General features: G+C 41.6%; 1 protein-coding gene across 1 annotated transcript in view; it reads left to right on the top strand.

Moving 5' to 3' along the window:
• The window catches only part of LOC122810120 (transcription initiation factor TFIID subunit 4-like), a 1,443,428-nt gene that overhangs the window by 425,536 nt on the left and 991,364 nt on the right, over positions 1-26,528 (top strand). The window contains exon 4 of the mRNA XM_044081596.1: positions 16,669-16,910. Coding sequence (XP_043937531.1) covers positions 16,669-16,910 — 242 coding nt within the window. The remainder of the gene's footprint in view (positions 1-16,668; positions 16,911-26,528) is intronic.

Genomic DNA, 26,528 nt, shown 5'->3' with positions numbered 1-26,528 from the left:
ATGCCTCACGAGTGGTCCCTGAACTGTCAAGTTGCAGAGCAGATCTTCCACAGGTGGGTCAGCCTTGCTGTGACCTTTTTGCCCACCCCTCAATGCCAAATGCAGCAGCTACTTCACCCTCAGAGGGAAGTCACCCAGGGACACTCTAGTCCATGATTGGCCCTCCGGTCTACTATATGCCTTCCCTCCAGTTCCCTTGCTGTCAAAGGTTATTCAGAAAACGCAATCCGTGGGAAGCAAAATTATTCTGATTGCCCCACACTGGCCTCGTCAAATTTGGTTCCCCTTTCTCCATCCCTATCTCATGGACGCTCTCTGGATTCTGGACCCACAACCAGACTTACTGACTCACATGTCAGGGCAGCTCCGTCCCTCTCTTCGGACCCTCCGGTTGACAGCCTGGCTACTCCACTTCCGTCATTAGTTAGGCTTCACCAATTTTCGCCGGAGGTGGTTCATATTCTATCTTCCTCTCATAAGCCTTCGACTAGGAAGATTTATTACAGCAAATGGAAGAGGATTTCAATCTGGGCACATGCCAAAAAGATTGACCTTTACACAGCTCCAATTTCGTCTGTATTGGCGTTCCTGTCTATGCTTTTTAACCAGGGTTCAGTGGCCGCAACCATTGAAGTCTAGTTGGCGGCGATTTCTACCTTTCATGTCGCAGACAAACCTAGCCTAATGGCACATAGACTCTGTAAGGCTTTCCTAAAGGGCACTTTGTTGCTTCGTCCTCCGGTCTTGGAACCTGTTATGCCTTGGGACTTAAACTTTGTTCTACAGGGTCTTACTTCACCCCCCTTTGAGCCTGCAGCCACTTGTGATTTAAAATTCTTAACTTGAAAGACTGTCTTTTTGGTAGCCATCACGTCAGCCAAACACGTTTCGGAGCTTCAAGCTTTATCAATCAAACCCCCTTATTTGATTTTTCATAAGGACAGGGTTTCTCTCAGACTGAATCCCTCCTTTCTTCCCAAAGTAGCATCAGTTAGCAACCTTAACCAATCCTATTGAATTGCCAGTGTTTTTTCCTCAGTTCTCAAACAAGGCAGAATTCAAATTTCAATTGGATGTGCAGAGACAATTACATTTTTATTTGCACAGAACGAAAGACCTCAGAAAATCTGATCAGGTTTTTGTTTCATTTTCGGAGAACAGAATTGGGTCTCCTGTTTCCAAAGTCACGTTGTCCAGGTGGATTTCCAGTTGTGTTTCTTTCATTTATACTTCAGGTGGAAGAGATTTACCGTTCTGGATGAAGGCTCACTCTACCCGGTCTGTATCTACTTCTACAGCTTTTCAGGACAGATTGTCTATGGATGATATTTGTGCTGCGGCTACTTAGGCATCTCCTTTGTTACTCATTACAAGTTAGATGTGGTATCTAGGGGCAGGTCTTCCTTTGGTTCCACAGTTCTCAGGAGTATTTTCCACTGAGCCTCCCAGGATATAGGTGCTGGGGACGCTGTTCCACGGGTAAGAATGTAGGCAAGATTGGACTACATAACATCAAGAAGTTATGTACTCACCATAACGTTAGGTGTATGTAGTCCATCTCGCCTCACATTCTTACTTACCCTCCACCTTCCCCCATCCTAGAGGATCTGGAGGTTAGGCCTGGTTTCAGATTTCCCTTCATTCTTGGTTTGTTTTTCCTTTCCTTAGGTGTTGTTATGCATGGAAAATGAGTGCTTGTGCTCGCAGCAAACTAGATCTGGGGATAGAGAGCAGTGCAGCATGGGATACCATCTTAGCCCAACCAATAGAAAGACTTCGAGCTAAAAAGTATGGCTGAGCCACAGCCGACATTAGGCTCCTAACCCATGGGTAAGAATGTGAGGTGAGATGGACTACATACATCGAACGTTATGGTGAGTACATAACTTCTTGTTTCTAGATCTACCCTCGGTTCGCAGGTAATTAACCTTAATTGACCTGTTCTAATTTCTGTGTGACTTACAAGAAACATAGCAGTCTTTTCTTTCCTTGATAAATAAGCAATTAAAAGCAGAATACAAGTAAAATACAGTGTAAAGAAAGCAAATCACAATATACAAAACAGAAGAAAGTAATGAAGCAATACAAAATACAGGAAAGCAAAAACAAACCAACCTTTCCCTCACAGCTGTGTGAGCTTTTCCTGTAAAAAAGTGACTGTACAAACATCCGCACTTAGGACTTAAATCTAGACCAGCAAATAAATGACACTCACCTCCTAGAATATGGAATAAGTTACCATTATAAGTTGTCAACGAAAGTGCTACTTTTATGGCTAGTCTTGATGACTGGATTGATAGACATATATTTACACCACAGTTTTCATGTGCAGCCCTGCAAATTTTAGAAGGCAAGCACTATTAAGTGCCCGAAAAGGGTAGCATGAACTTTTAAGTTTGTCTGCTTAAAGTTGTATATGGCTGAGCATCTTTTGGTCCCCTTGATCACTTGCCTAGTTTGTTCCTATCTGTAATGCAAACGGAAGTCTGTCATGACAGTTTGACTCATTACTGAATGGTACTCAGTTTGTTTCTGCACAGGGTACTCTCTTGTTATTATCATTGTGGGCTATATTCCCTTTTTGGTACTTACTAGTTAGCTCCAGACTGAGCCTCAATTTTCAGCATATATTTCACCAACAGGTTGTTCTGTTCAGCACTAGTTTTACATAAAATTCATATATATGTTCTCTCTGCTACTCATTTTACTTATTTTTTAATGGTTTAATGGAATGTTGGCTACTTCCTCTTTCTTCATACAAATACTTTCTGTTTGCATATTATGGTTTCCATTATACACAAGTGTGGCCCAGCCACGAACCCTGGTAACAGTAGACCCATTTGTCTCACTGGCCTTATATATAAAGCTATGGGGCCATGGCTGGCCTTAGGCATAGGCGAACTAGGCAACCGCCTAGGGCGCCTTACAGCCGACCTCATACAGGGCGGAATTTTATGTATTTATTTATTTAAATTACTGTACTTTTGTTATTTTGCAATCTTCTCGGCGCCTTGTCTGAGTGAAGGGCGCAGAGAAGGTTGCAAAATAACAAAACCATAGGGCGAAGGGAAGGGGAAAGTGCCCTCCCACTTTTATAGCTTCAGGTTGGCCAGGAGGCTGGCTTCAGCAAAAAAAAAAAAAAAAAACGTGCATGCATGATGATGTTAGCTTCTGTCTGTGTTTGCTCTTCGCACAGCAGCACTGTTTTCTTTCCCAGCTGACCGGCACCTCCTCCAGGTAAAAAATATTAACTTACGTACATGCGAGAGAAACAGCAGCATCTTTATTTATGCAGGCATAGTCTACTTTTTACTGTTTTAAATTTAGAGAGAAACATCAGCTTCTTTATTTACTTAAGTCTTGTTTGGCTAAACTTATACGTGCATGTGCGTGCGAGAGAAACAGCTTCTTTCCTTATGCAGTTAGGGAGAAACGGCAGCTTCTTAAACTGTAACTGTTTGAAATTTAGTGAGAAAGTATTTACTTTAAGTTTGGCAAAATGCAGTTAGAGAGAAATGGCAGCATCTTTCCTGTTAGCTTGAGTTGTGAAACGGCAGGCAGGAGAAACCTTTTTATAGTTGCTTAACTTTACCGCATTTCACATTTAGAGAAACGGCAGCTTATTCAAGTGATTTGCATTGCATTTAGGGAAACGGCAGCTTATTCAAGTGATTTGTACTGCATTTAGAGAAACAGCAGCTTATTCAAGTGATTTGTACTGCATTTAGAGAAACAGGCAGCTCATTCAAGTGATATGTACTTCTTTCCTGTTAGCTTTTCACATTTAGAGAAACGGCAGTTTATTCAAGTGATTTGTACTGCATTTAGAGAAACGGCAGCTCATTCAAGTGATTTGTACTGCATTTAGAGAAATGGACAGCATATTTAAGTGATCTGCATTTCTTTCCTTTTAGCTTTTCACATTTAGAGAAATGGCAGCTTATTCAAGTGACTTGTACTGCATTTAGAGAAAGTGTGTGTGTGTGTGTGTAGAAACGACAGCTTATTCAAGTGATCTGTACTACTTTCCTATTAACTTTTCACATTTAGAGAAACGGCAGCTTATTCAAGTGATTTGTACTGCATTTAGAGAATGTGTGTGTGTAAGAATGCCCCACTTAGCTCTAACTGCTGGTTAGAGTCACACAGACTCAAACCCTGTACCTTAGGCAAGAGCCTTAATTCTCTACCCATACCACCACCACTTGTGATTCAAGGTGGAATGTTTGGCTCATACTTTTGGTATGTTCCTCTTAAAATTTGTGGTTTTCTGACAAATCAGTGGGAAATGAATTCACTAAATAATGATAGACATTTAAGTTTCAGTCTTCCTATCTTTCAGGAAATGCATGGTAACACAAAACATTTTATTCTAGCAATGTTTCTAAGATTATACAGGCAATGTTTAAAATGTGTCCTTGGTTTTAGGCTTTTGCCCCCCCCCCCAAGTATATTTTGGCTTTTTCCAGATTTCTTGTGCTGTATAGATGTTCATAGTGCATACAGCTGCAGTAATCACAGATGGGTTTTCTGCCGTCAGGCGGGTCCTCGGTCGGCCGAATTCCAAAGTCTAGGTCCGGCGTCGGTTGCTGTCGCTTTCTTTCCTGACGTCAGTGAGGCAGAGGTATATAAGACACAGCCGACGCCATTTTCTTCAGTCTTTTTTGCCGCGCGGTGCCCGAAGCAGAAGCAGTTCACAAGTGCCGGTCGGCCAGCTCCTGAATTTACAAAAAATTGGAAACCGAAGTCTTCATTAAAGCTAAGTACCTCGTTGGGGAAACTTTTCTTGCCTCAGACCGATGTCAGAAAAAGTTAACAATTGTATTTCTTGTGGGAAGCAAATACCGCATAAGGATTTCCAGTCCCTCTGCATACCTTGTTTAGGCCCAGACCACGACGTCTCGGGCTGTCGCTTTTGCGCTACTTTCAATAAACGCACTATTAAGGGTCAGGGGGAGTTCGCCCAACACTTTTTTGGTAAAGCCTTTGATTATAAAATGTCGTTGGAGACTCCGACTACCGTTTTGTCCAAAAAACGCAAGGACAAGGACCAACACGTGAGGTCCGCGGTCCCCACCGACACCATGCCAAAACTGGCTACACGTGGTCCGGTTCTCAGCGAGACGCCTATGCAGTCCCTGACTACCGACGACACTTCTTTGGCGGTGTCTTCTGTAACCGAGACCGCAGGTACCTCGGCCCATACCCAGACTACAACCACCGAAGCCACTGTGAGCGTTGAGCCTCCTAATGTGGACAGCTCCACTTCCACCCATGATGTCTTTAGACCCTCATCTTCCTTTTCCATTAAGGCCTTTACTAAGTCCAGATCAGCCAGGCATCCCAAGAGGCCTGTTGCACAGGGCCCATCTCCAGGCCCCATGCCTAAAAAGCAGATGCTTAAAATGGCTGAGGATTTAATTAATCTTATCAGGGGTTCCCAACCCCCTCTAGACAAGAGACCCAGAGTGGAGGAAGATTCTCCCTCTTCTGATCAGGGCTCCATTTTTTCAGATCATTCTGATATAGAGGAACACTCTTACTCCCCTTTTGAAGATTCTGATGCAGAGCAGTCCATTCCTTCTGTATCTCCTCCTGAGGATTTTTCTTTTGGGGAAACCTTGCACACCTTGAGGGAACACTTCCATTGGGAAGGCCAAGACTTTTTTGATTCCAAGAAAAGACTTAGGGAATTTCTTTTGTTACCTCAACACAGACCTCTGGCGATACCTCCTGTCTTGGACATACTTGATGATGTTTATTCGAAGGCTTGCCTTAATCCGGATTCCTGCCTCCTGCCCCAGTCAAGCCTGATAGGTACTACAGAGTTCCTAACTCTCACCAATTTCTTTACAAAAGCCATAATGCTGACCCTGAAACCATTTCTCAAGCCCCAAGGGAATGAAGGCCTCTACTGCTAAGAATCCACTACCTTCCAAAAGAGAGTCAAGATCCTTAGAAAGGTGGGGAAAAAAGGTATATACCTCGGCCACCCTAGCCATGAGGGCCTTAAATTGTCAGTTTCATATGCTTAAATATCAGCAGTTTCTGTTATCACAATTAAGAAATAAAATGTCTCAACCTGAACAACCAGATTTGAAGGAGTTGCAGGATATGATGCATAGTGCAGAACAAGTCGGTAAACACACCTTGCAATGTGGCTATGATGCCCTAGAGACCTCAAGTAGAGCTGCAGTTACAGGATCAGTCATTCGTAGACATGCATGGCTTAGGGAACAAATCTTGCCTGATCATGTGAAAGCTAAACTACTAGATGCTCCTTTACAAAAGGATGTGCTATTTGGTACTAATGCTGAGGAGATACTACGGAAAATGGAAGAAAAAGCCAAATCTATGCAAACTGTCAAAGCTTTTCTACAGGTTCAACCACCACGTTTTAGCAGAAATTGGCCTTCTAAAAACTGGTCCTTTCCAGCCACGGCCAAGCCCCAAAGAGGTAGATATAGGCGCACAAGGGGCAGAGGACAATCACAAGGATCATATAGAGGCAGGCAATGGCAAACTCCAGCACCAAGAGGTGGCGAAGACAGTGCACAACAATACAGGAAACAAACCCAATGACTTCCTCTTTTCCATGCCAAGCAAGTCTCAGCTGGCAGCACCCTTGGGAGGAAAGCTGGCATTATTTACAAGAAATTGGCATATTGTCACAACAGACAAATGGATCCTGGACGTTATAAACAGAGGCTACAGATTTCATTTTCACACTCTTCCAAAAATGAGAGCCATGCCAAACCTGCCACACAATCAAAGGGCAGAGGCACAACTACAAATTTCAAAGCTCATAGACATGAAAGCTATTCAAGAGGTACCTACTCACGAACAGGGTCAAGGTTTTTATTCCAGGCTATTTCTGGTACCAAGGAAAGGAACCGACTGGAGACCCATTTTGGACTTATCCATCCTAAACACATTCTTACTCGTACCAAAATTCAAGATGCTCACATTACAGCAGCTTCTTCCCATGCTGGGCAAGGAGTTTTGGCTGGTAACATTGGACCTCAAGGAGGCATACCTGCATGTCCCAATCAGACAAAGCTGCAGAAGATACCTCAGATTTCTTGCAGGTTCAATCCACTGTCAATTCTCTGCATTGCCCTTTGGCTTATCTACTGCGCCCAGAGTATTCACGAAATGCCTGGCATCAGTAATTGCCTACTGCAGACTTCAAGGGATACAAATTTACCCTTATTTGGACATCTGCCTGATCCAAGCGGACAGCAAGCACATACTTCTGGAACATCTGGCTTATGCAACACGGTTACTGAATTCTCTGGGATACACAATCAACAAAGAGAAATCCAGGCTAACATCATCTCAGAAAATAACTTTCCTGGGTGCCAACTTGGACACAAACACCTAGATGGCCTATCTTACGCCAGAAAAACAGGGGCAACTAACTCAGTACTTCAAAATACTAGCAAATTGTACCAGGCTTACTGCAAGGAAAATCCTGCAGGCTCTGGGCTTCATGGCATCTTGCATTCTTTTAATCCCATGTGCAAAGTTGCATATGAGGAAACTTCAGTGGTACCTAAAAAACCTATGGTCTCAACACAGCCACAGTTTGGAAACAATAATACCAATAATTCCCTGTTTGCAAAAGGAATTTCTATGGTGGGCCCAAGCATGTCAAACAAACACAGGTCTCCCATTCTGCAAGCCTCAAGCAAATCAAGTCATCACAACAGACGTCTCAGATTACGCCTGGGGGGCACACATGACAGACAGGTGCATTCAGGGCAAATGGTCCCAAAAGGAAAAGCACCTTCACATCAATCAAAAAGAAATGCTAGCAGTGATAAATGCAATTACAGCTTTCAAAGACCTCCTGCATCCAGGACAATTATTGATAAGAACAGACAACACCACAGTAATGTGGTACATAAACAAACAAGGAGGAATACATTCATATCCACTGTGCAGACTAGCCATGACACTTTGGAACTTGGCTCTGGAATGGCAAATCGAACTTCAAGCACAGTACTTGCCAGGTTTGGAAAACATGCTGGCAGACAATCTAAGCAGAAATATGACAGATCCACACGAATGGAAGTTGCATCCTCAAGTGTTTACAAAGATAATCCAAGCGTGGGGGAGGCCAGGCATAGATCTCTTCGCCTCCCACAGGAATCATCAGTTGGAAAAGTTTTGTTCAAGGACCTTTCATCCAAAGGCCTGGAGAGTGGACGCCCTTTCATTCAGTTGGACAGCATGGACAGTTTACGCTTTCCCACCTCTGCCTCTTCTGCCCAAGGTGCTCTTGAAAGCAAGAGCAGACAGACTGAAGATGATACTGATTGCTCCATACTGGCCAAGACAACACTGGTACCCACTCCTGAGGAGCCTAACACCTACTCCTCCCTGGCCCCTACCTCTAATGCCTCTTCTGCTGACTCAGCACAGCTACAAAACTCTTCACAGTCAGCTGAAAACACTCAATCTCGCTGCATGGAAAATTCCTTAACACCACAACAGACCCTACTCCCCAAAGAGGTGCAGGATGTCATTTTGAAGGCCAGAAGGCCATCTACTAGAAAGGCTTACTCCGCAGAATGGAAACGGTTTTGCTCTTGGAATGAGAAAAAAGGCCAGGACCCTAGAAAACTGAATTTGCCTCAGGTATTACAGTATCTAGCTGAGCTGCTGAACAGTGGACTTTCATTTTGCTCCATAAAAATCCATGCCTCAGCCATCTCTGCAGAATTCAACACGGATCCACCCTTATTCTCTCACCCACTCTTAAGACAGTTCCTCAGAGGGGCTAAGAATATAAGACCACCAAGGAAACGACCAGTGCCAGCCTGGGATCTTAATTACATTCTAGAAAAATTAACATTGCCTCCCTTTGAACCAGCTGCCTCAACAGATTTGCAATATTTGTCATGGAAAACAGCTTTCCTTCTGGCCATTACCTCAGCTCGTAGGGTTTCGGAACTACAAGCCCTCATGGCTGTGCAGCCTTTTCTCATCTTCCATCAGGACAGGGTTTCCCTTGAACCAACCCGTCATTTATGCCTAAAGTGGTATCCAGGGTAGCTTTAAATCAAGCCATACACTTACCTACCTTTTACCCCAGTCCTCAAAACAAAGGGGAAAGGCTGCTACACTCCTTAGACATCCATAGACAGCTACGTTATTATTTGGACAGAGCAAAGCCTTTCAGGAAATCAGAACAACTTTTTGTGTCCTATGCTGTAGGAGCTCAAGGGAAGCCAGTTACCAAACAGACAATTTCAAAATGGATAGGCCACTGCATATGGTTTTGTTACTCCTATCATGGAAAATCTGTCCCTACTGGCATCAGATCCCACTACACCAGGGCCACAGCTACCTCTACAGCCTTCCTCAGAGGAGTTCCTACCAAAGATATTTTGGAGGCAGCCACTTGGAGTTCTGTGCATACCTTCACAAAAACACTACCACCTGCCTTTATATTCCAAAACTAGAGCAGGCTTTGCCACTGCTGTGTTGCAGGGCATTCTGGCTCATCCCAGTTCCACCTAGTGCCTACCACCCTGTGCGTAGCTTTGGGATTCTACCCATCTGTGATTACTGCAGCTGTATGCACGATGAACATAGTACAGTTTTGTACCTACCATAAATGTAGATGTTCGAAAGTGCTAATACAACTGCAGTACAGTTTACCCTCCTCCTTCCCCTCTTGGTAAAGGCCTGGGGCCTAACCCTTTCATACAACCTGATTGGGTTATCCTTCTATGGTATATTTGCTTGCAACTACTGATTTTTGATTATATTGCATTGCATGTATATAAATATAATTTATGTATTGCCTTCCTACTGGGGGCACCTGACATCTGGGGCAAGAAAGACTGAAGAAAATGGCGTCGGCTGTGTCTTATATACCCCTGCCTCACTGGCGTCAGGAAAAGCGACAGCAACTGACGCCGGACCTCGACTTTGGAATTCGGCCGACCGAGGACCCGCCTGATGGCAGAAAACCCATCCATGATTACTGCAGCTGTATTAGCACTCAAACACACATTAGGAAAAGAATTAACCAAGGAAAAACCCAAAAGGGGAAAAGAAAGGGAAACAAAAAAATCACAAGGATCATATAGAGGCCAGGCAATGGTGCAAACTCCAGCACCAAGGTGGGTATGAGCGAGTGCACAACAATACAGGAAACAAACCCAATGACTCTGTTCTCACCACTGCCAGAAGCAAGTCTCAGCCTGGCAGCACCCTTGGGAGGAGAAAGCTGGCATTATTTACAAGAAATTGGGTGGCGCTGTCACAGCTGCAGCACAAATGGATCCTGGAGCGTTATATAAACAGAGGGGCTACAGATTTCATTTTCACACTTTTCCAAAAGTGAGACCTAAATGCCAAACCTGCCCACACACAATCAACAATAAGGGCAGAGGCACAACTACTGAAATTTCAAAGCCTTGCTAGACATGAAAGCTGGCATTGCAAGAGGTACCTACTCATTTGAACAGGGTCAAGGTTTCTTGAATTCCAGGCTATTTCTGGTACCAAGGAGCTGGAACCCCATCACTGGAGACCCATTTTGGACTCTATTCCATCCTAAACACGTTGCACCATTCTGCATTAAATTCAAGATGCTCACATTGCGTACAGCTTCTTCCCATGCTGGGCAAGGAGTTTCAGGCTGTGTAACATTGGACCTTTAAGGAGGCATACCTGCATGTCCCCAATCAGACAAAGCTGCAGAAGATACACTCAGATTTCTTTGTGTGGTTCAATCCACTGTCAATTCTCCTTCTGCATTGCCCTTTTGAAAACTTATCTGGATTGCCTACTTAGAGACAATCGAAATGCCCTAGCATCAGCGTAATTGCCTACCTCGTAGACTCTTCAAGGAGATACAATAAGTTACGCACTTTATTTGGACGTCCTGCTCATGATCCAAGCCGTGGACCCAGCAAGCACATACTTCTGGAACATCTGGAGAAACTTATGCAACCGCGGTTTGCTAAGATTCTCTGGAGATACACAATCAACAAAGAGAAATCCAGGCTAACATCATCATCTCAGAAAATAACTTTCCTGGGTGCCAACTTGGACACAAACACCTAGATGGCCTATCTTCACTTAGAAAACAGGGGCAACTAACTCCAAGTACTTCAAAATACTATAGCAAATTGTACCAGAGCTTACTGCAAGGAAAATCCTGCAGGCTCTGGGCTTCATGGCATCTTCTGCATTCTTTTAATCCCATGTGCAAAGTTGCATATGAGGAAACTTCAGTGGAATGCCTAAAAAACCTATGGTCTCAACATGAGCCACAGTTTGGAAACAATAATACCAATAATTCCTATCGTTTTGCAAAAGGAATTTCTATAGGTAAAGCCCAAGCATGTCAAACAAACGACAGGTCTCCATTCTGCAAGCCTCAAGCAAATCAGAGTCATCACAACAGACGTCTCAGATTCATTTGGCCTGTTGGCACACACTGACAGACAGGTATTCACATTTCAAATGGTCCCAAAAAAGGAAAAGCACCTTCTACATCAATCAAAAGAAATGCTAGCAGATGATAAGAAATGCCCACCAATTACAGCTTTCAAAGACCTCCCAGCATCCAGGACAATTATTGATAAGAACAGACAACACCACAGTAATGTGGTACATAAACAAACAAGGAGGAATACATTCATAATCGCACTGGTGCAGACTAGCCGCGACAGCACCGGAGACTTGCGACCTCAGGAATGTGGCAAATCGAACTTCCAAGCACAGTACTTGCTAAGCGGTTTGGAAAACATGCTGGCAGACAATCTAAGCAGAAATAGGAAGCAGATCCACCACGAGATGGAAGTTGCATCCTGTAAGTGTTTACAAAGATAATCTTAAGCGTAGAGGCCAGGCATAGAATCTCTTCGCCTCCTGGAATCATCAGTTGGAAAGAAGTTTTGTTCAAGGACCTTTCATCCAAAGGCCTGGAAGTGAGCGCCGCTTTCTAATTCAGTTGGACAGCATGGACAGTTTCACGCTTTCCCACCTCTGCCTCTTCTGCCCACTAAAGGTGCTCTTGAAAGCAAGAGCAGACAGACTGAAGATATCACTGATTGCTCCATACTGGCCAAGACAACACTGGTACCCACCTCCTGAGGAGCCTAACACCTGTCCTCCCTGGCCTCCCTACCTCTAATGCCTCTCTTCTGCTGACTCATGCTTTTAGCTACAAAACTCTTCACAGTCAGCTGAAAACACTCAATCTACGCTGCATGGAAAATTCCTTAACACCACAACAGACCCTACCTACTCCCCAAAGAGGTGCAGGATGCTGCATTTTGAAGGCCAGAAGGCCATCTACTAGAAAGGCTCACTCATGCTTAGGGTAGCTGTTCGACGGTTTGTCCTTGGAGATGAGAAAAAAGGTGGACCCTAGAAACTGAATTCTGCCTCCAAGGTATTACCAGTATCTAGCTGAGCTGCTGAACAGTGGACTTTCATTTTGCTCCATAAAATCCATGCCTCAGCCATCTCTGCAGAATTCAACCACGGATCCACCCTTATTCTCTCACCCACTCTTAAGAACTTGGAAGTTCCTCAGAGGGCTAAGAATATAAGACCACCAAGGAAACCCACCAGTGCCAGCCTGGGATCTTAATTACATTCTAGAAAAATTAACATTGCCTCCCTTGAACCAGCTGCCTCAACAGGTTTGTATTTGTCATGGAAAACTTAGCTTCCTTCCTGGCCATATTACCTCAGCCTCGTAGGGTTTCCGGAACTACAAGCCCTCATGGCTGTGCAGCCTTTTCTCATCTTCATCAGGACAGGGTTTCCCTTCGAACCAACCCGTCATGTTTCATGCCTAAGTGGTATCCAGGGTAGCTTTTGAAATTGGCCAAGCCATACTGCTTACCTACCTTTTTACCCCAGTCCACTCAAAACAAAGGGGAAAGGCTGCTACACTCCTTAGACATCCATAGACAGCTACAATTGCCTTATTTTGGACAGAGCAAAGCCTTTTCAGGAAATCAGAACAACTTTTGCAGTGTTCCCTGCATGCTTGGCAGGAGCTCAAGGAGGAAGCTTTCAGTTACCAAACATGACAATTTCAAAATGGATAAATAGCCACTGCGCCCCATGTGGTTTTTGTTACTCCTATCATGGAAAATCTGTCCCTACTGGCATCAGATCCCACTACACTAGCCATCTATATTGTTTCCTATTGTTTGTTTTCCTGATGCCTGGCCCTGGATTTGAGGGTCCTTTGATTACTTCATCGATGACATACATTGTATGTGCACTTTACACTTTCTTTTTATGGCACTGAGGCACTTATTTTTATTTAGATCTGGGCTATGAAAACAATGAATTTTACTCTAGCAAGAAGGATTACATGAAATTTATTTTATGACCAGAATTCAGAAAAAATGATAGCACATCTGCTTAACAAAAAATAATATGTTTAAAACTGAAGAGAGTGGCCCACAAGTGATTAAGCCTGTAACAGTAGACAAATCAGTGCTAGAGCTACATAAGTAAGCAATTCGCTTGCAGAGGTAGTATGAATACTGTAAAGACTTGGGTAGTACTGTAACAGGTCATATGACTTAGGCTCATTAGTCTACATATATATAGCACATTCACAATGATGCAGTTCCATACATACATTGTCATACCATTCCAGACACAGCCGAGACCCCAAACAATGTCTAAACAGCAAACTCTGTGCTATGTTTGCATTAAAAATGGAACTTAATTGGGTGAATAGGACTGTAGAAAGCGAGAAAGATTAAGCAGAGGAACATATAGAAGGACAATGAGAAGGAAAGAGTGATATGCAGTAGGGGAGGAGATTTATTTTCTTGTGGGACAGGTGCCCTTTTATAAGAAAAATAGAGGGCAAGTAGCATGAGGGTGGTGTGGGTAGGAAAAAGGAATAGTGATGGCAGCAACAGCAGACAAACTGATGCAAAAGGGCAGCATGCACTGAATTTATAGATACAACATTAAAATGTAAAGTTGTTTGTCAGTAGCAACCTCTTTATTAGTTACAGATTTCTTTAATGTAGAATTATTCAGATGGCTTTACTTCTGCAGAGATTGTGTCTATCGAGTGATATTGGTGGATTATAATTACAGAAGTTTTGAGTGGCCTTTTATGGATGAAATTTTCTGAAATGGGTAGTTAATTGGTTCATACATTTTGTTTCATTGCTTATTAAAAGAATGTTTAAAATTACAAATTTAAAACCCATTCTAAGAAGTGGTGCTGCATTATACAAGGAATATAATTTAATACAGTCAGGAAGATGAATCAAAAAACAAGTATGTGTATGCATGGCCCTAAAAAATGTGTGCAAGCTGTCTGTTTTGAAAACAGCCCAAAGGTAAATTTAATCCTCCACTGGCCAAATGCATTTTCCATGAATCTGGGTTTTCATGCTATTTTAATGAATGTGAGTTTTGCTGTTTCAATTAGTATGAGTTTCAAGGCCAGAGAAGTTTACAGCTCATGCTAAATCTGTATTCATTGCAAGACTGTATTGTTTGTTTAGCAAATGGCTATTTGTGTTATTTTATTTTATTTCAATATCTGTAAACATTGTGGAAGTAAATAAGAAAACAATATGCATACTGATAGATTTGAACAATGTGTATGGTAACTGGTGAGAAATAGCCAAGTAATGGAACACTGGAATGGCTGGGGAGGGGGCTGCTGTTGGAGGGTGGGGGTTGCTGCAAGAGGTGTTGCTCGGGGGGGGGGGCAATCCATTACCCTGCTAGGGCCCTATTTGACTATGATCCAGTTCTGGTATTTAAAGTAGGAAATAAGTACACAAAGGTAGTTGCAGTTTAACTACATTACAATGTATCTTTTTGTTATCCATTTAAATGATTTAAGGAAATTACTGGAGTGGCTTTCTTGGGGAGTGACTTACCTGTGGGTGTGGCTCAAATAGGGTTGTTTTGTGAGTATGTTGTGGGTAGGGCGTAAGGGGGTGCCAGAGCACTACTTCGCCTAGGGTGCCATTTCAGCTAAGGCCGGCCCTGTATATGGGGCACATTATCTCAGACTTCTTTAATCACATCTCATCCATTTGTTTTTTTCAAAGGAAGGTCCTCTCTCTCTCTTAAACCTCATTAATTCCTTTGAAAAAGTAAATGAAGTAGTGGATAGTGATTATGCAGTGCGTATAGCATATCTAGACTTTTGCAAGGCCTTTGACACTATTCCGCATGCAGGCATTATTGATAGACTTGTAAATCTGAATAGAAATCCTTATTTTGTGCAACAAACAGCTAACTGGTTGTCTGAAAGAACCAATGTAGTTTGAGTTGTAGGTGCAACTTCTGAAAGCAAAAAAGTTACCAGTGGTTTACTACAGGGCTCAGTTTTGGGCCGTGTCCTATTTGGCATATATTATTTAGTCCTTCGGGCCAGCACTTCTGTCCTATGGTTAACTAAGTTTACAGATGACCAAAAATATAAAGCAGCACCAGAGACAAGGCATAAACTGTATTAAAAACACATTTAATAAAATCAACACAGAAAGTAAGTGCTTTCACACAAAATGTGCTTTATCAGCTGGTGCTGCTTTACAGTTTTGGTCATTGATTCATTTGTCTTCGAGTCGCACCAGTTTGCCTGTTGGAGGTTTCTGTTTATCAGTAAGTTTATAGATGACTGTGAATGAGGTGTTATTTGATCAACAACTGTCTCACAAATTGCTTCAACATGATTTTGAACATGTTAATAATTGGTGCAGGGACAATGGTCTTAAATTAAATGGAAAAAATTTAACATAGTTCATTTTGGTAAGTAAAATTGTTTTGCTTCCCATATAGGAGATGCACCCCCCCCCCCCAATAAGACACTGTTGTTAGAGATCTGGGGACTTCTTGTTAATTTCTTATCATTTGACCATCATGTCGCCACAGTAGTTTGGGAAGCCTTTTATCTGGCCCAACTAATTTCTAAAGGTGTCTCCATTAGTTCCAAATAAGTCTTAATTTCCCTTTACTCATATCTTGTACAACCTGCTATTGAATATAATGCACCTTTTGACATGTATGTCTCTAAGCATGTCACACAACTTGAGAGACCTCAGAAATTCATAATTAAAAATATCAGTGACCTCAAAAGTTTTAGTTATCAGGAGAGACTGGCAGCCCTTTCTGTGTACTTGATCTCTTATAGACTCTTCAGTAGAGATCTCTGTCTTCTGCAGCATGTAGGACCCAACCCTATTTGATCTCTTATCCCTTTGCAGAACTAATGGTATATCAAATACTCTGTTAAAGGAACTAAACCTTCATCAGCAGGCAAATAAGACACATTGGCGTGATAGATTCATATCCCAACATATCCCTTACATTTGGACATTTCTACTACATGTCAAGCATAGTAGCACCCTCGCTACCTTTAAGGTAATCCTAGATAATTGGATGGTCAGCCTCAAATTATCTCCTGGTCTGTCTCGTCTTGCCCTTCTTGAGGTTAGAGGGAAATTGTGAGTAGGGTTTTTTCTTTTTTGCTAGGCTTGAAAAGGTCTGTAGAACTGATTGTCTAGTGCTTACCTATAAACCTATCAATCTTATGTGGTTTAATTTTTACCTCTATGTAGTGTTCTTTTTTCTATTTGTATGCTTTAAACTTGTTAGTAAGTTGCATCTTAAATGGGGTTTTTTTTGCTAATAAAGTGAATTCTAATATTTCCAGCTTAGAAAATGAAGGATCTGATAGTTTTTATTCATGTTATGAAGAGATGAAAGAAGCTGCTGTTAATGATGATAGTATAAATGCTTATTGCACAATAGATGCAGCTGATGTTCCAATGTTAAGTAAGTTCATTCCTCCCTTTGAAAATGAACATGTGGCCCACTTTAGTTCTATGATCAATTTTGGTGGGGAAAATATTTGTGAGAATGTTTTGAGAAACAAGGTGAATATTGAATATAATTTAACGTTTTAAGACTGGCAATCTTTAAAGGAATTACAAAATATAAAATATTTAGTAATAAAACCGTCCGACAAAGGCAACAAAGTTGTAGTTATGAGTGCAGCACAATACCATAAAATGTGTATGGACCACCTGAAGAATCAGGATGTTTATGAAGTTTGTGAGAAAAAAGTATTTGAAAAAGCTTTGGTAGAATATGAAAAATTATTGGAAAATGGTGAGAGGTTGGGCTATTTCACAAAAAAAGATGCTAAAGAAAAATTGCTAAGAAAAATAGTGAGATGGCTATTTTTTTCTGTTTGCCAAAGATACATAAAAGTATGATAGATCCCCCCAAGTAGACCCATTATCTCAGCATGTAAATATTTTCTCCATAATTTAGACTTGATACTACATAAAGTATTGTTTCCTTATGTTCAAAAAACCTCTGCATATATACAGGATTGTTTAGATTTTTTGAAAAAAATATCCTTGATAGTATGGAGAAAAGAGTTGTATTGGGTGATACTAGATGTTATAAGTTTGTACACCTCAATTAAACATGTTGGTGCTTTAAACGCTGTTTCTTGTTTTTTGGGGGACAATCCATTTTCTAATTTTGTAGTTGAATTGATGGATTTTTGTTTAAAACAAAAAAAATATTTTTGTTATAATAATCAAATGTTTAGGCAAAAACAAGGAACAGCCATGGGGTCTCCATTTGCCCTCATGTTTGCAAATTTATTTATGGCATATTTTGAGATTGTGTTTTGGTTTAGACAGGATTTTGTGAAGAAACATGTACATTTTTATTTTAGATACATAGATGATCTGATTTTTATTTGTGAAGGTGGTCAAGATGATGTGCATAATTTTGTTGGTGATTTACGTTGTAACCCATTTGGGTTGTCTTTTGATGGTTTTCAACAAGGTAAAAAGTACTGAATTGTAGAAAAAACAAAGCAGCACCGGGTAAAGAGTCTCTTCACATTAGCAAAAGTCAGTATCCAAGAAACAAAAGAGGCTCACCACGACCACTTAAAAATACTGTGTTTTATTCCACTGCAGTAAAAGTAAGCGCTTTCACGTTGCCAGAATGCTTCTTCAGACTTCAATAACTACTATACAAAATGAGTAACTATATATAGTGTTCAAATAGACACACCTTAACAATTAGGTCTTTAATAATTGAACCAATTAAGAATTTTTTTTCTTTTTCTTTAAAAAGAAAGAACCTAAAAAATACCTAAAAAAATACCCTCATATATATATATATATATATATATATATATATATATATATATATATATATATATATATATATATATCCTGTACTTATGTATAAAATTAACAATAAAAACACATATAAATGTGACAAGAGATGTATACAAAAATCTGTATACAAAAAATATATATAGAAAATGCACCATTAAATATTTTATGCTCTTAAAATAATGAAACAACAAACTAACGCTTATAAGAACGGGCAGCTAAGAAGGGTTTTAGAGTGACCCTTTCTATTTGTGACCATGCCCCTTAAAACTTTGTGCCCAAGTCTTATTATCCATTTATTCCTTCTCTTTCTTCAGTATAATTCTTAATGTTTCCCAATCTGTTAGACTTCTTTATTAACTCAAGTACAGTAAACTTAAAAGTGTGTTGAGTGCCTTTTGCAATACATGACAAGCTAGGGCATTTGTTTCATTTTCTTTGTTAATAGCATAAATATGCTCCCTAACTCGCTCCCCTTAAACTCCTGTTGGTTTTTCCCACATAAAAACATGAGCATAGTTGGCATACAGCAACATACACCACATCACGCAGATTTACAGTCTGCATAGAAATTAAAAATCATATATTTGTGGGGAGTGTCAGGATGTCTAAAATTATTCATATTAGACATAAAACTACAATGATTGCAATTCACTAGCATGGTAGTAACGCTTCACTTTTCTATCAGATTTAACCAAATCTCTACTATTATTCTCATAACATAATAGTCTCTTCAAAGATTTAGTATTTTATATGAGAAACTCTGGTCTCTCCCCTACTATCTGTGTTATCCTCTCATCACTTGTTAGAATATTCCACCTAAGCTATTGATCACCTCCTTAATCTTAGAATTCTGATTGGAATAATGGATAGTAAGTCTCTTATGCATGTACATTCTTGTTATTATTTACAGTCTGTAAGCTTCTATCAGCATTCATATAATTGTAAAATATGGTCTACCTTTGTTGTTCCTGGTGCACTCCATTAACTGAGAAATATTTTTTTGTATTTCATGTGAGTTATAACTCTAGATGCCAAATTCTTGGCTAAAACCTAATTTGTACAATCAAAAACACCTTCATTTGTAGTCAGGCGAGATATCCTGAGACTTTGTCCTGTTATAATATTTGAAAAAATATGATGTTATGTGATCCTATCTCGCCTACATTCTGACTGATGGGTTCGGAGCCGATCCTCGCTCCGACTGCACGCTATGCCAAAGAGTTTAAGTCTCTTATTGGCTGAGCTTACTATATCCCAGGATGCACCACTACCAGTCCCCCATAGATCTCGCTTTGCCAGCTAACCAACTCCGCGTAAGACGCGAAGTCTCGAAAGCTGGCTGAGCTATAGTAGTTGGCTTTTAACTAACTTTTTCTGTCAGTTTTTTGCTGTTTTAACGGCTATTCTTCTCATTGTTGTGTGATTGGTAGCTAGCCCAGTCGGTTAGCTCTCAGTTGGCTATCCTTACGCCACCCCTCTAACTCGGGCCCATGAGGCTCATATTTCCTATGTGCGGCTTCATAGGGGCGGGTAGAGCGGCAGGCACAGGCGCGGCTCTAATGGAGACAAGCCTGGCTCCGCCAGGCCAGCTTCATGGCGGAGGTCCTTCAAGTCTTCCCTTCGGCCGACGACGCCTTTGATGGGTCCCCCTCCTTGTTTGGACCCAAGGTTGGAAGACACCCCTTACCCGCTGTGAGCAAGAGGGAAAAACTTTTATCTGCCGTGAGGTGCCCAAGCTATATATATATTCCACTCCCTTTCGCCTTACCCTGCTACAAAGGGAGGGGGAAAAATGTGGTTCCTCAAGAAGAAATCTCGTAAGTTTTTTCTCCCAACAGCAGGGAAGATTCCCCTTCCAGAGGCAGAGGACGGGAAATTTTTTCAGGGAGACGCCGTCCCCAGAGGCGTGCAGAGGGCCCCGCAATTCTCGGAGACCGCGAGTCCTTCGCGCGGGCTCTTCGGCCCCCCACACGCCAGGGGGGTTGGCCCGGCTGTGCTGCCCGGGAGCCAGTCGGGTGTCGCTTTCGCCAAGGTTCCTAAAAAGCCTGGGAGTCAATCACTTCAGGACAGATGGGTGCTTTCGATCATTGCCGGAGGTTACACCATCCCATTCACATACTCGCCTCCCCCACCGCCCAAAAAAGAATCCTCTCGACCCACCACCCAGTCAAAGGGAAATGGCAGCCGCAGAAGCTTTAAAGCTGCTAGAAAAAGGAGTCATCCAACCGTCCCCTACAGACCAGATCGGATCAGAAATTACTCCAGGTTCTTTTTAGTGCCAAAAAGAGCAGGGGACCTGGAGACCAATATTGATCCTCAGCAGACTGAACCAATCCGGCCACTTAAATCCAAAATTCTAATGGTCACGCTACAACCATTCCCTCCCATTGTTGGAGAAGGATGTTTGATGTGCTCCATAGACCCTCAAGGACTTCTATTATCACATACCGACATACATCAGGGCGGCCCAGGGAGGTATCTCTCCTGGCGCCTCAGCCTGGGGAGTCACAGTCATTACCAATTTTGCGCGCTTGCCCTTTGGTCTCACCCACAGCCCCTGTGGGTGTTCACCAAGTGTTTAAGCAGTAGTGACGGCTCACCTGAGAAGTCTTGGATTCCAAGTGTTTCCCTATCTGGATCGACTGGCTCCCTGACTGCCAACACCACCAGGCATCTTACTAATGGACAACCCTCAAAGCCACCATCTCCCCTGGGTATTACCCTGGGGATTACATTCAATTGGTCAAAGTCTTCGTCTTGCTGCCCTCCTCAACGCGAGATAAAGTTCATAGGAGCAGAGATAGACTCAAGATTGATGCCGCCGCCTTCTTCTTCCTGCAGAAAGGATCCAAACTTTACAGGGCCAAGTTCAAGCTCCCTGATCTCGGTGATCCAAAGCCCCAGCCAGGATGGTTCTACAAGTTTTGTGGGCTCCAATGTCTGCCACGTTCTTTAGTTCCTCTGGCAAGATTGTTACATGAGGATTCTTCAGTGGCTATTGTCAACTCAATGGTCCTTTTCAGGATCTTCCCTCACAATCATCACATCATGATTACGGAAATATGCAAAGGGGACCTTCGCTGGTGGCTTCAGACATCCAATTTGGATCAAGGAAACCCCTTTGTTCTTCCCTCTCCAGTGAGCCACCCTGACGCACAGATGCCTCCCAGATAGGGGGGTGGGGGCATTGTCTGCAGGCTAGTTCAGGGCCCTGGCCTGTGACGCTTCCCTTCCACATCAACGTGCTGGAGATGAGGGCTGTACTTCTATCCCTACAGGCCTTACACAAGTTTCTTTCCTCAGGGCATCATCGCCATCCACACAGACAAATATGTCGGTGGTCTGTATCTGAACAAACAAGGAGGGGACTAGATCGTGACTCCCTTTGCAGAGGCCATGAGAGTGTGGAATGGGTCAGCTACCAACCGCTTCTTGGTAGCGTAATCTACATCCCGAAGGTGAAATATATTGGCAGACAAATTGAGCAGGACAATTCTCTCCCCTCACGAAGTGGCCCCCTAAAACCACAGCAGCTCAGGTTTTCAGGAGATGGGGACGTGCTGCACCTATTTGCAACCCACTGGGAAACACCAAGTGCCAAAGGTTCTCCTCCTGATCCCACATCAGGGAGTACTCAGCTATGGATGCTCTAGCACAACCTTGGCCAACAGGCTACTTTATGCCTTCCTACTCCCCAAAGTTATTCAAAGCTTCTCAATTGGGGGTCCTCAATGATACTGATTGCTCTATACTGGCCTTGCCAGGTATGGTTTCCCTTACCTGAAGAAGCATGCGGTGGACGCATCCGTGGACTTTAGACCTAATTCCGACTTGTTAATCATCAGTCGGGACACGCATCAGTCCCTTCAATCTTGAAATTGACAGCTTGGCTCCTCCACTCCTCACTCTTTAGTCAGAAGGCACACACTAGACCCGGGAAGTTGTCTACATTTTATCTTCGCCCACAAACCCACCACTAACAAATTGTACCCTCAGTAAGTGGGAAGAGGTTTGCTATCTGGGCTCAACTCAAGGGCTTAGGACCCTATCACTGCTCCTGTCCCAGAGGTTTTGGAAATTCCAACATCCCTGTTTAATCATGACCTTCTTGTCTCAACTATTAAAGTCCAACTAGCTAAGCATATCTCTCCACCTAATCCATGGATCCTCCTTTGATGAGCAGCAGACTATAAAACTTTCATTAAAGGTGTGTGCTGTCTATTAAGACTCTAATTTTCATCATCCCACCTCCGTGATCTTGATTTGTGCTCGCCAGACATCTTCCCTTCGAACCGGCTAGCATGTGGTTAAAAATATCTGTCTTGGAAAACTGCCTTCTTAGTTGCACCACTTCTGCAAGAAGAGTTTCCAGAGCTTCAAGCCCTGCCCACAGTTTCACCGTGACTTGATTTTCGCCAAGATATATCACTTAGGTCTAATCCATCCTTTGTCCCAAAGGTCTGTTCTAGCTCTCTGTCTCCAACAACTTGTGAGCTACTCAGTTTCCCACCCCTCCAACGAAGCGCAGAATACACCTCCATAAAATTGGATGTTCACAGGCAATTACGCCTTCTATTTAGACACAGGACTCAGCAACTCGTAAGTCAGACCAGTTGTTTGTGTCCTTCTCTCAGATAATAAATTGGCCAAACCATCACAAAGCTACTATCTCCAAAATGGATCAGAGATTGTATAACTCAGGCTTATTCTTCTTCAATAAGCAACTTACAACATCTATCAAAGCTCATTCTACCAGAGCAGTGGCTACTTATAGCTTTTCATTCCAAGCTCACATATCGAAATTTGTGCTATGCTACTTGGTCCAATCCGCATACCTCATTTCCTACTACAAATTGGATGTGGCATCTAAAGGACGAGCTTCATTTGGCCCCCACCAGGTACTCATGGTGGAGTGTTTTCCAGTGAGCCACCCAGGATTCAGGTGCTAGGACGCTGTCCCATCAGTCAGAATGTAGGCAGATAGGATCACATAACATCTTTTAGTTATGTACTCACCATAACTTCAGATGTTTGGGATCCATCTCGCTACATTCCTAATACCCACCCTCCTTCCCCCTGCCTTGGAGATCAGAAGAGATTGAACGGTTTTGAGTTCTACTGTTTTATCTTGTTTCATCTGACGATGTTATATAAGCAGGGCTGCATGTGTGCATGTATGCGGACAAACTAGATCTGGGGACTGGTAGTGGTGCATCCTGGGATATAGTAAGCTCAGCCAATAAGAGACTTCGCTCTTTGGCATAAGTGCAGTCGGAGCCGAGGGATCGGCCCCGAACCCTTCAGCCAGAAGAGCAGGACCAAAAACAGGGGTTTGTGAGTCTAAAAAAATTTTGGGTAACGGGCCCACCCAAAAATTTTTTTCCCAAAAATTTTGGGAAGTCTGAAAAAATCCACCATTCTTACACAAAAAATTCTTTTTTGAAACTCTTACATTCAAAATTTTTTTGGGCCATTTTAATTAAAAAACTAGCTTTCTCACCTCCAAGCACACCCACAACCCCTGTTTTTCTTGGTTTTGATGCTTTTAATTATTTTGTTTCCAATCCAAACATTGCCAAAAGATTTTTACAGGGTGCCCATCCCCCTTTTTCAAATACTTGCAAAAGAACACTTTTGGGGTTTCCCAACCAAAGAGACCTAGCAAAAACTCTTTTCTTTAAAGGGAAAAGTTTAGAATAGGCCTAAAATTGAATCAGAAAACTTTAAACCATTTAAAAAACCCAATAAAAGTTTATTTTTGTCCGGTTATAAAAAACCCACCATAAATTCTAAAATTTGATTTTAAAATTTTTTTTAAATTTTTAAAAAATTTTTTAATTTTTTAAAATTGGTTTGGTTCAATGGGGGCCTTTTTGATACAATGGCCTATGGGAAGGCTTTGAGGCCTAAGGTTTTTGGAATTTAAAGCTAATTTGGTAAATCCCTGGGATAAAAATCAATTTTGGTAACCCCAGGGGTTATAAAAAAAGAGAAAATTTTAAATTTAAAAATTTTTCTTGGGGTTTTAACCCCAAGGGTTTAGAAAGGAATTGCAAATTTTTCTGCCCCAAAAAAAAGGGGCCCCATCTCCGCAAAATTTTTTTCCAGGGGTTTCCTTTAAAAATCGGAAAACAAAAGAAGGAAGAAAGGTTTTTTTCTTTAACAAAGCTCAAAGCCCCCTTTTAAACCCCTCAAGGCAAATAAGGGTTCCTTTGGGGAAAATGTAATTTCAAAAACTTGGTTCCCATAAAACCCAATGGTTTTACCAAAACCAATCAAACCCACTTTTCCCAATAAATTTTTTTAAATCAAATAAAATCAAAACCATTTTTAAAAATAATGAAAACAAACAATAAGTTTTTAAAAAATTTTAACAGAGAAAAATTTTTCCCCGGAATTTTCCAGCCCCCGAAAAAAAATTTGGGCCCAAATTTTCCCCCTTTTCCCTTTAAAACACCCTTGTCCCAATCAAAGTGCCTTTCTTATGGGGGGAAAAAAAGGATTTCCTGAAATTAACTAAAAGGGGGCCCCAAACCTTTGAAAACTCAATTGGAAACACCTCAGAAGAAACCTCGTTTCTTCGGTAGAAAAATTTTCGCATTCCCCTTTGTTAACCCCCAAAAGTTCACAATCTCCACCCCTAAACAGCTAGGAATTAAATTTTCCCCAACCTGATTTGGCTAAAAGAAAACCCAAAACAACGGACCCGTTTTAAACAAAGGTGATCTTGGCTTTTTTCAGCCCCATCCAGTATTTAATTTAAGGTGATCATCCCAAGAAAATTCTTGGATTGGCGTAAAAATTCATTCCTTCCAAAAAAAAACCTCCCTTTTTTGGAAAAAAATTTTTAACAGAAAAACCAAAAAAGTTATAAAAGGCTGGGTTCTTTTATCTGCATAACTGCATTTTCGTTACATAAAAACAGTTTCCTTTTATTTTCCCAACGAGCGGGAATTTTCTTTAATTCCCTTTTGCTTTTAAAAAGGGAAATTTATTTTCAACTCCCTTTTTAAAGGAAATTCAGAAGAAACCCAAACCACCCAAAACATTTTAAACCCCTGGGGGGCCAAGTGGACAGGCTCCAAGGATTTTGGCACGACCCCAATTTATTGGCTTCAAAAAAAGAGCTAAAAAACCCTAAAATTTCCAAAATTCAAACCCAATTTCCACCGTTAATGTGGAACAAAAGTTTATTGACACCCAAAAACCAAGCAGTCATCTCTTAACATCTTTTTTTCTTTAGCTTGCCCGGCAATTTAATAAAAGTAGTTTATTTGGACCGAGAAGAAAAAATTGGACTTTAAAAGGCAAAAAAAATTTTAGATGGAGTCAGACCTTCAGACCATTTTCCAATTGGGTCCTAGGTGATTTTCCTCATAACCCCAAGTAAAAATATTTGAAAAAAAAAAATTTAAACAGCAGAAAGGGGTTTTTTAGCTGAAAGGGCCAAACCCAAATGAATTTTGATAAATTAAAAAAAGGAAAACTCCAAGGTACTGTCTACCAAAGGGAAGAAAAATTTTTTTGGTCCCTTAAAATAAAATTTAAAAAATTATTTTTGGAAATACCCGGGAAATTTTATTTAACAAACACTAGCATTTTAAAAAATTCTGTCTTTAACAAAATAGAGATAAAAGAATTTTAAGGGGAAAAAAATTATTTTGGGGTTTTTAAGGGAAAAGTGAAATTTAAATTTTGGTTAATTAATAATGAGAGAAAAAGGGTTTTTTCAACTGAAGGCAAATTGTTTTGCTTTTTTGCCTGTTTTTTTATAGGGAAACAAAAGAATTTCCAATAAAGTTTATTTTAAAATTTAAAATTAAAAAGGAAAAAAAATTGGTGGACTCAGGGATCAACTTCACCTGCACACTCAACCTAAAAGAAATGCTGTGGCTGTAAAACTGGCTATCCAAAAGTTCAGACCATTTTCTCCAAAGAGGGCCAGCTGTTGATAAGGACGAGACATAACACCACAGTCATGTGGTACATCAGCAAACAGGGAGGCACTCATTCCATACCCCTATGCAGGAATGACTTTTGGAACTGTGGACCCCTGGCACTCAGCTACAACATCCAGCTGCAGAAAGCAAGATTTGTACCAGGAAAAGAAACAAATACTCTAGCGGGACATTTTAGCAGGACCACATCAGATGCTCTGAGGCCATGCACCTGCACCCCGGACATCTTCAGGACCATTACAAAGTGGTAAGAATGCCTCAGATAGATCTATTGCATCTCACCTGACAATCACCAACTCAAAAGAATTCTGCACAAGGACATTCCACCCACTAGCATGGAAAGTGGATTAGGCTCTCCTTCAGCTGGAAGGGCTAACAGTTTATGCAT

Source organism: Protopterus annectens, chromosome 8.part1 (assembly GCF_019279795.1).
Source record: "Protopterus annectens isolate FY-2018-M chromosome 8.part1, PAN1.0, whole genome shotgun sequence".
NCBI lineage: Eukaryota > Metazoa > Chordata > Ceratodontiformes > Protopteridae > Protopterus > Protopterus annectens.
The sequence above is the reverse complement of the archived record's forward strand: the minus strand, read 5'-3'. Positions and strand labels throughout refer to the sequence as shown.